The sequence below is a fragment of the Drosophila kikkawai genome, chromosome 2L, assembly GCF_030179895.1.
Source record: "Drosophila kikkawai strain 14028-0561.14 chromosome 2L, DkikHiC1v2, whole genome shotgun sequence".
Taxonomy (NCBI): Eukaryota; Metazoa; Arthropoda; class Insecta; order Diptera; family Drosophilidae; genus Drosophila; species Drosophila kikkawai.
The window spans coordinates 9851568-9861445 of record NC_091728.1 but is presented as its reverse complement, the minus strand read 5'-3'; the positions used below and the strand labels follow the sequence as shown (position 1 = coordinate 9861445).

Genomic DNA, 9878 nt, shown 5'->3' with positions numbered 1-9878 from the left:
CTTTCTCTACACTAACTGAGTTTCATCTAGCGCCCGAGCTTCCCCTTAAATAATTTCAAACCGGTTTATCTTAGCCAGATAAGACCAAGGCATTTTTACAACAATGAATATACACGCAGAGAAAATGTTTCTTAAGATTACATAAAGGTTTATAAAATAAAAAGTTTATTTAAAAAGTTGAGGGTTTTAGATCTAGCTTTCATTTGTGTTCTCGGTGAAATAGATTAATTTATCTGACCATTTAAAAACTCTCTTAATTTTGTATGTCATGACTAAGCATCGTAGTTAATTCTCCAGCAAGGATTTGCCTTTGGTCTCCACCAAAAAGAAGTAGAAATAAAAAAAGCACAGGGTCGTACTAACACTGCAGCACCACATGGTCACCGAAATGCCCCATTCAGCCACACAGATGGGGAAGATTTTCAGGGCCAGGAAAACCATGCCACTTAAAATCACTATAAATGTCGACACACAAACGGAACGAATCTGAAACAAAAGACTTAATAAAAAAGGGAAAAGCCTGGCCTAAATAAGGACACCCACCTTTGTTGGAAAGAATTCCAGCAGAAGCACAAAGACACATCCAACCAGGCCAATGTTGCAGAGAAATACGTAGCAGGCCAGGATCACCAGGGGTAACCAACCGACAGCAGTCAGGTTATATATCTTGGCAAAATATGTGTAAGTACCGAAGATCGCCAGGCAAATAGCAGCTCCAGAGGATGAGACCAGCATGAGGATCCTGCGTCCATATTTATCGCACAGCAAGGTGGTGGCATAGGTGCCCACAATCTGGACAGATCCTATGACAATGGTGCACATGGTCATATCTAAGGTAGTGTGCGAGGCAGCAAAAATGGTCGACAAATAAGAAGAGACACAGAAGCTGGCACTGAACTGGTTAGCGATGAGCACCACAGCCCCCGAGGCATAGGCCTTGAAAGCGGGCTTGGTAACTGAAAGGATAACAAAATATTTACAATAAATTAGTAAAGAACTCAATTAAAATTGATTCACACTCACTGAAGTCCCTGTAATCAAAGGACTTGGCCTGCTCAGCCTCCGCTTTTATCACTTTTAGCTTCAGGTCCTCGAATTCACTTTCAGCCTTGATATCATCTCTGCGAATATTTTTGTAGAACTGAAAGGATTCTTTGGCCTTCTGGAATTTTCCCTTTCGTATGAGATGAATTGGGGTCTCCGGAAATAGGAAATTGCCGATTATATAGCAAATGGGCACGGCAATTATGAAAGGAGGCGCCGTAAAGTAATCAAAGTGAGAGGAGACTATGTAGCCTGTGAGGACTCCCGTGTTCACCGTCAGGAGAATCATGGAACCAAGTCGACCGCGAATGCTGTGAAATATTGAAATGCTACATCACAGCTTACATCACTTTATTCACTTCACTCACTTGTCATCCGCGATCTCGCTCAGGAAGGTCGGAAGGACCACGTAGAAGGCACCATTGGTTAGTCCGGCCATCAGACGACCCACGTACAGGTACTCCACACTCTGGACGTAGTAAACGAGGCTCCAAAATATCTGGAAAATGTACAAAAACTCTGTGAAATAGATCTCCACGTACTAAGAGGCTTCCTTACCAAGGCGGGAAATGCCAGGCCGAACATGACCGGCTTTCGGCCGATGCGATTTATTAAAGTGCCAGCCAGAATATTGCCTATCATGGCTCCTATGCCAACCAGAGATCCTATCCAGGACACGTCCTCCACCAGCACGGGAAAATTGAGGGGCGACTGATCGGTGGTTAGATCCCGCATTACCGGCGACATCCAACCTATGCCCAGGCCATGGGCAAACGGAGCGATATTCACTGTAGGAAGCATAACACCTATTAAACAACACTCATTGCTTCCTTCTAATCAAGGACCTTACCGAGCAGGGTCACCAGGAATTGGATGCGATTCCTACGACTCAGCAGACAATTGGGATTCTCTAAGAACGTCATGACTGTGCAATCTCTACTAAATAATATTGCTGTCTGCCGTCTGAGCTCCTACTTAAGTACCATTTTGGCCTGTTTATCTAAACCAGATAGCCCGAAAGCTTCGTAAAATATTTACATTTCTTACAGACATAAATGTCTTTAGTTTGGGGGACTAATTTCACCAGATGTCTAGTTTGAGGGTTCATCTAAAAAAAATGAAAAATAAAAATCAATAAACAAGTTTACCGAATTAGATTAATTCGCAAATGGAAGGCTAGAATCTGTTTTACTTTCATCATGTAAACAGTGATAACTTATCTTTAGATCAGTCTCTTGAGAGCTTCCCCAGTTTATACAGATAGTCAATCTAAAAACCTGGACCTCAGACGTTATAAAGTAAATCCTAAATTGTCGGGGAGCTTTTAAGTACCCTTAAAAAACAGCTGATTTTTAAGGTTTAATAACGAGCGAACATTTAGTTTGATTTGGTTATCTTTATAATTTCCAAAGAGGCGCCCAATTCGTTCGTAGTTTTTCTTGAAATATTCATATATAGTATACGAGTTCATTTAATAATGTTTTGTATCTATTTCTTTTCAAGTAAATAAAAGAAGTGGTTTCAATTTCAGGACATTCTCTTTTGGAAACCTTTTTATTTTATTCAATGTCGAATATACATTATTTCTAAATACATATTTATTTATTTATTTTGTTTTATACATTTTTTCAGCAGTCCCCTTGACTATTTTTCTTAATCCTCAATCATTGACTTCCCTTTGGTTTCCTGCAAAAACAGCCAAAAGTAAAGGAAGGTGAGCAGGGCTGAACCGGCGGAAAACCACATGGTTAGGGAAATTCCCCAGTAGTGCAACATGAGCGGGAACAACTTCAAAGTTCCAAAGACCAGAAGACTTAAGAATATCACAGAAATAGAAGTGGCCAGGGAACGAATCTAAAATGAATAATGCAAAGGATCATAAAATATACAACGTTCTAAAGAGTCTTAGGTACCTTCACTGGAAAGAGCTCCACCAGCACCAGGAAGAAGATTCCGATCAGTCCAATGTTGGCCACATAGCAGATGAATATCATCAACACCAAGGGCAGCCAGTTGTAGTCGCTGAGATTGAGAAACTGGGCAAAGTACGTGAAGCAGCCAAAGGCAATACATCCGATTCCCACACCAAGAGTTGAGAGCAACATCAGCAGACGTCGACCCACGATGTCCACAAATATGGTCGAGGTATAAACTCCCACGATTTGCACTATTCCAATGATGATTGTGGCAGTGTTGACATCAACTATGGAACCTGATGCCTTGAATATATCCGACATGTAGTTGATGAAGCTGAAAACCCCACTGAACTGGTATCCCAAGTTGAGGACACACGAGGCTGCAAAGCCTTTCAGGGCGGGTTTGGTAACTGAAAAATAATTAGATTAATTAGGTTTTTTAAATATTTTGTTTTCTTTTAATTGTATTTTAATCCTTAAGAACTCATTTGTGTAAGAATTCAACTTACTTAGATCCTTGTAACTCAGTGGTGAAGAGTTCTTCATCTGCTGAGCCAGGACTGCGGTACGAAGCTCCTCGAAATCTTGCTTAGATGATTGTTCGGACCTCGCATCCCGCTGATTTCTGTAATATCTATACGAATTCTCAGCTGCATTTAGTTGGCTTCTCTTTAACAGATACGGCGCTGTTTCCGGCAGCAGAAGATTGGCAATAAAATAGGACACGGGAAAGATAATGCCCAAGAAGGGCACTATGTGATAGGCCAGATAGGTGCTGAGTATATAGCCAGCCAGTATTCCCAAATCGACGGATAACATCACCATGGAAGTGAGAGCGCCTCGAATGCTATGGAAATCGGAAATAAATATTTTTCCACATTTTTCACTCAGAAAAATCTCACCCGCTGTCGGCAACTTCGCTGATAAAAATTGGCACGACCACATATCCCGCTCCTCCGGTAAATCCGCATAAAAATCGGGCTGCATACAGGAAATAAACGTTCGATGCGCAGTAAATCAACACCCAGAGGCACTACCAGAGAAAATAGGTATAAATTCTTTATGGACTTTAAGCCATTAAAGAGGGATTACCAACCGCATACGGTACTGCTATCAGATACAGACAGAACTTCCTGCCAGCTCGCTCAATTAACAACGCGATGGTCAGGTTGCCGCACAAGCTTCCCAAGCCCAACATCGATCCCAGCCAGGATATTTCAGCGAGATTAACTGTGAATTCCAGCGGTGAGTCGGGTCTTTGAATTTTGGTCAGCGTGGGAGAGAGCCATCCCACACCAATGCCATGGCCAAAGGTTATGATGTTTACTGCAAAAATGAATGCCTTTTATGGTAAAATTAATATAAAGTTAATATCTTCTTACCAATAACCGTGGCCAAAAGCTGATAGCGTGTTTTTTGCTGCAGCAGGGAGTTCTGAAATAACTTGGTCATTGCCACAGGGGGACAGTGTCAGCTAGCCTCGAATACTTTGCCACAAATGAGAAAGCGCGTTTGTATAAAATCCAGGCGAACCAAGTGAAGCAAAAAGCTCTCGAAATATATCCATCCGTAATCTTTATATCCGCAATATCAGAGATAATTGGCCTGCTTTCTATATCATTGTCTCTTGGGATTTTGAGAGCACACAAAAGTGTGTGAAACGTAACAAATTACATTGTAAAGATAGCCAAGAGGAGCTGAAGTGTATTGTATACGAGGTTAGTCTAGTCTTTTATTTCCTTGTTTTGGCGCAAAAGATATTTCACAATCCAAACACATATTTGCAATGTTTACCCTCCCCACGTGAGGGCCAAAACAGGGGCTCGTCTGTTTTCCTCGCGGGTTAGCATTTTTACGGTGATGGTCCAGACTCAACAGGGATATTGTTGGATTAGGCCGAAAGTGAAAATATTTCAGTAAAAAGTCTGAAAGCGGTTAAGAACATTAAGTTGGCTCTAATAGAGTTAAAGTAGGGAATGTTTAAATATGGCTAACAGAGGCCACATACTATTGTGCGTTGCTTTAAAGTATGCTATAGACCTAAACAGGCTGAATAGTAAAATTACTTAAATTGGTTTTTATATTTAATAAATATTATTTATTGAACTGATATAAGTTATTTATTTATAACTTATTTGTCTAGATTTTGAGTTCTTGGCATTTTAGCTCTGTTTTTCTGTTTAAATATTTATTTTAAGTTGTCTAGAAATTTGTAATTGGACAACTTACTGCTTAAGGCACTGCCAATAAGCAAAGCATTCTTAGAACTCTTACCAAGAAGAAGGCAATAACAAGCTTACCTTCCCAGCATTGAATGCAGCCAGGCTTTCATATTGATTTTCATTGATTTTAAAAGTCCAGCGGCGAGTTATGGACTTGAGCATTGATTATAGTTATTCACTATGTTGAATTTGTATTTGATGATAGTTGGGATGCAGTTGAGAATTTTTTAAAATATTAGCCCTCCCTTTAAGGTAGCTTTGAGTTTCTAGGGTATTTGATCACTGAATCCTGCATTTTCCTAAAATATAGTAAGACTTTGTAGGAAACTGTAAACTTTACACCTGAACTATCTGGTGGCTCTTAAGATTTGTCAATTTATTGTATGTTTGCATCGTAAAGATAATTCCATAGTCGCCAAACATAAACTTAAACAAAATGATAAGACTGTCTAGGTGATCTTTCTATTCCTGTTGGCGACAGACATTTCGCAAATTAACTAAAAAGTCAGGCATCAGAAAAGGGGCGTATACAAGATAAGAAGATATGGGGTTCTTAAGATTGTTGAGTTCGCCACGAACTAAGAGAGGGTGTTAAATTTCCCAGAAGTAGACTACGCTTGCCGGTATTAGTTAGTCTGAGCATCAACCTGATTCTTAGCTAGGGAGCTTTTTTAAAAATTTGTGATATTTTTAAAAATATCTCCTAAATTCTAGAACTACATTTCATTATACAGTCAAAGCTCGTATAGAAAAATGTGACAGTAAAAAGAGCTCATTTCGGGAAATTATTTCTAAATCAAATTATAATTAAATTAAAATTACATAATACCCATTTCATTTACTTAAAACATTCAGTGAGCAGCCTTTGTCTAATAAATGAACCTACTCCCAGAGATCTTATCTTATCAAAGAGTTTTCATTGTCAAAAGATCTGTCCCAAGGCGATAACTAGGGAAGATCAAGGTGTTTGCACAGGCACAATTCATTGTTGTGGAGACTTTTCTCAACAACAATCAAGACATCTATGGCTTTATATATATTATTACCTTTTGCTATGACAACATTGATTTCTTTTGAGATTTTATTGACAACAATAACAAGTCACTTTAAATAAATATTTTAATACTAGAGGCTGGCCAAAATGGCCTCAACTGTCTTTCCTTTGGTTTCAGGAACAAAGATGGCAATGAAAAGAGCAGCTGCAAAGGACAAACTGGCAAACATATAGACGGTTCCATGCATTCCCAAAGAGGAAGTGAAAATGGGCATCATCTGTGAATAAATAAATGTAAATATGTAAATATAAATATACAAAAATTATCATCTGAACCCACCTTAATGGTGCATGTGGAAATTAACCAGAGCACAGACATTAGCATCATGCTAGCCGTACTCCTAATCTTAGGCGGCAATATCTCCGATAATACCAGGAAGGGCAGGGTGAGCAGTCCACAGGCAGCCAGGAAAATCATGAAAGAGAAACCAGCAATGGGCACCCAGCTGAATGACGCCACTGGGTAATCCAGCAACTTTAGGTAGCTGTAGGTGCCCATGGCACTCTGGCCAAAGGCAATGCCCAGGGCCGACAACAGGAGCAGTATTTTACGGCCGAGTCGCTCCACCAGGAGCGTGGATGCATAGCTTCCGAGCAGCTGGATTAATCCCACAATAATGGCTGCCATTGTTGGGGGCATACTGGCACCAGCCTGCTCGAAGATGACTGCCGTGTAGTTCAGCATGGCGAAGCATCCGCACAGCTGGTTGAACATTATCAGAACGAGGCCGATGAAGAAAGCCTTCCGGGTCTTGGGCTCAGCTAGTGGAAAGAAGTAATTATTATATTAAATTACGTATACGCAGTGTGGTAGCAGAAGCAAATTTCCATTTTATATATATGACTTACTCCCTTCGTCGATTTCCTATAACTATTAATTGTTTATTCTTACCAAAATCTGCCCAGGTCACACCCTTGGTGTTCTCATCATCATCATTATCGTCTCCATCCGTTACTTTTTCTGTGGTCTGCAGCTTCTGCAGTTCCAGTTGCAGTTCCTCGCTGAGCTCCTTGGCGGGATTGGATCGTATGTTGCGATAGTAGCGCAGCGAATGCTCCGCTGCCTCCACCTTCTTCAGCTTGGCCAGGTACTGCGGGGTCTCTGGCATAAACCAGAAGCAGCCCACGAACACAAAGGACAAGGTGGAGACAATCCAGGACACAGTGGCATAGTCAAAATAGTAGCCCAGAACAAAGGCCAGAAGCACTCCAACGTTGCAAGTGAGCACCAGAAAGGTACCCAAAACGCCACGAACACTGGGAAATAATTATAATTATAATTTAATTACCTTTCCATTTCCTAAAAAGCACAATTTCCCACCTGTCTGCAGCCAACTCGGCTATATAAATAGGAACCACTGTAAATATTCCACCGCCAGCAGCTCCTCCTATAAATCTGGCTATAATTAAATGCGTCGGGTTGCGGGCATAGGGTATGATGATCCACCCAAGCTAATAGAATAACAAAATTCGTTACAAAAATGTCCTTTTATTATGTAAATAGAATAATGCATTACCAAGTTCGGTAGGGCCATCCACAGAATGCTCCATTTCCGGCCAATTTTATCCGCCAGCCAGGTGAAAAAAATAGTTCCGAATAGGCCTCCCAGGCAAATAGTCGCCGCCACCCAGCCCTGATCCTGTTTTGTCAAAGGTCCCGTTTCCAGTGGACTTTTCTCGGATGTCAGTTCCAGAAAACTGGCCGAGGGCCAACCGCAAAATGCGCCATACGATATGGTAATAATATTTACTGAGAGGATAATTCACAAAATATATATGTATTTATTTAATTGATTTGATAGTGGGATTTTAATTATTTGCTTATATTGGATAATTGGTTTTTCTTTACAGTAAACATTATTTAATTGAATTTTCGTCAAATTTTAGTGGTTGAATTTGATTTTAAAAATTCCTGCGTGGTTTGTATTTTAATATTTAAGCACAAATAATCCAACATTAGGTTCATTTAAACTAACTAATTTCAGTTGTAAATTTAAAACCATTTTTAATATGGTAGAAAAATGGTTTTATTTTTGAAAAGTTCAATTTATATTGGTGGTTTCATCCCTTTTACCACTAACCACTTATGGCAGCCAGGTACTGGTATTTTGCACTGCCGTTGGAACTCATTTTGCGTGAGCTTTTTTAACTTTTTTCGTTATAAACTTTTATCAAAGCCTGGCGAGTCCTCCGAGTAATTAACTTTGTTAACCGGATTCGTGGTCGTCGCGGGTCCGTTAGCGTTCGCGTTTAACTAAGCGAGACCAGTGGCTGGATGATAACATTTATATATATTGCATTAGATCGTAAACGAGCTTACACGAACTGAGCGGAGCAGAACCGCGTAGATTGTAGACCGTTATCACTGCCTCATTATGCTCTGGAAAAACGAGAGCAAAGCAAATCCACTGTCACAGTGGCGTCGGAGAATAGTTAATTATTGCCCCAGGGTGTTAAAGCAAATTTGTTGTTGCCATACCCAGGCCGATTACAATTATTTATATTTTATATAGTTTTTGTTTGTTTTTTTCCTGATTTGATATGAGTTCGATACAGCAGAGGTCGCAGAGGGAGAGGTGGTTACTCTCCGACAGCTTCAGGAACTCTCAGAACAGAGAGAGAGCGGCGTTTAAATAATGGCAATCGTAAATTTAGCTTTAGATGAGCAAATATTTGTACGTCAAGATACCTGCCTCACACAAAACTCGGGCATTTTGACCATATATCCGGGCCAACTCATCCCCTAAAAGCGTAAATCAGGATTAGGTGGCGCCGTGAACGAATTAAAAGGGGATTCTTTGCCATGCGAAAGTGATGCGTGGCGTAGCAGGCGGATGAGTGATCTGGAATATCTCCGACTGACGTGGAGCTCAGGTTCATTAATAATCTTAGCTCATTGTCGGTTATTGCACCGAGAAAATGAAAATGACCTTGCCACAGATAAGTGGTAATTAATAATTATCTTTAATATTGTAGATTAATATTAATACTTGTGTTTATCAATGAAATACTTCAAGTTAATTGTAAAATATTAATATAAAATATTCATACATAAATATTCTTTTAGAATAAATAAAATCAAATCAAATAATATATAACAATTAATTTCATTAACAATATGTAAATATAAATATAAAGAAAAAATAAAATAGTGGGTGAGTCCTCCAATATCGTTTTCAAAAGATCCAACTGATAAAATTATTATTATATTGACTAACTATTATTTTTTATTTAATTTACCTTATCTTTAAGAGATACTTACATATATAATTCCTTTAAAATTTCTGCCAACTCATTTTCTTTTATTATGATAGAGTTGTTTTGAAAGTTAAACCATTAATGTTCAAACAAAATGTTATCTGATTATTTATATAAAAAATAAGCGGAAAAAGTACGGCACGAGTACGAGATTACAAAAGATTTAAAGTTAATGTAATAAATAAAATGCAAAACATATTTCATGTTGCTTAGACAATCAATTTCAATTATTTGTTGTTTATTTTTTGTGTTAGTTTAAATTATGAAATAAACGTACTTCACAGATAATTGTACTTGAGCAATTTCATAATAATATCTTTCTAGACTTTTGCATAGTAGACCTACCGTTGTTACTTTTATCAAAAATTATTCATGATGGGGGTA

At 39.0% G+C, this 9878-nt stretch overlaps 3 protein-coding genes across 3 annotated transcripts; all 3 read right to left on the bottom strand.

Annotated features, from left to right (window-relative positions):
* Positions 1 to 142: 142 nt before the first annotated feature.
* Positions 143 to 1971, bottom strand: LOC108082101 (facilitated trehalose transporter Tret1). The gene is made up of 6 exons (XM_017177397.3): positions 1895 to 1971; positions 1603 to 1832; positions 1413 to 1543; positions 1024 to 1355; positions 544 to 956; positions 143 to 486 (listed from the first exon to the last, which is right to left on the bottom strand). Exons 1-6 carry the CDS (start codon positions 1965 to 1967, stop codon positions 286 to 288), a joined length of 1380 nt encoding a protein of 459 aa, XP_017032886.3. The 5' UTR covers positions 1968 to 1971; the 3' UTR covers positions 143 to 285.
* Positions 1972 to 2563: 592 nt separating this feature from the next.
* LOC108082102 (facilitated trehalose transporter Tret1) lies at positions 2564 to 4450 on the bottom strand. Its single transcript, XM_017177398.3, has 6 exons — positions 4343 to 4450; positions 4057 to 4286; positions 3863 to 3993; positions 3470 to 3807; positions 2958 to 3370; positions 2564 to 2898 (listed from the first exon to the last, which is right to left on the bottom strand). Exons 1-6 carry the CDS (start codon positions 4410 to 4412, stop codon positions 2698 to 2700), a joined length of 1383 nt encoding a protein of 460 aa, XP_017032887.1. The 5' UTR covers positions 4413 to 4450; the 3' UTR covers positions 2564 to 2697.
* Positions 4451 to 6237: 1787 nt separating this feature from the next.
* Positions 6238 to 8477, bottom strand: LOC108082197 (facilitated trehalose transporter Tret1). Its single transcript, XM_017177520.3, has 6 exons — positions 8318 to 8477; positions 7754 to 7986; positions 7558 to 7688; positions 7129 to 7493; positions 6517 to 6998; positions 6238 to 6454 (listed from the first exon to the last, which is right to left on the bottom strand). Exons 1-6 carry the CDS (start codon positions 8364 to 8366, stop codon positions 6308 to 6310), a joined length of 1407 nt encoding a protein of 468 aa, XP_017033009.1. The 5' UTR covers positions 8367 to 8477; the 3' UTR covers positions 6238 to 6307.
* Between the last annotated feature and the right edge of the window lie 1401 nt (positions 8478 to 9878).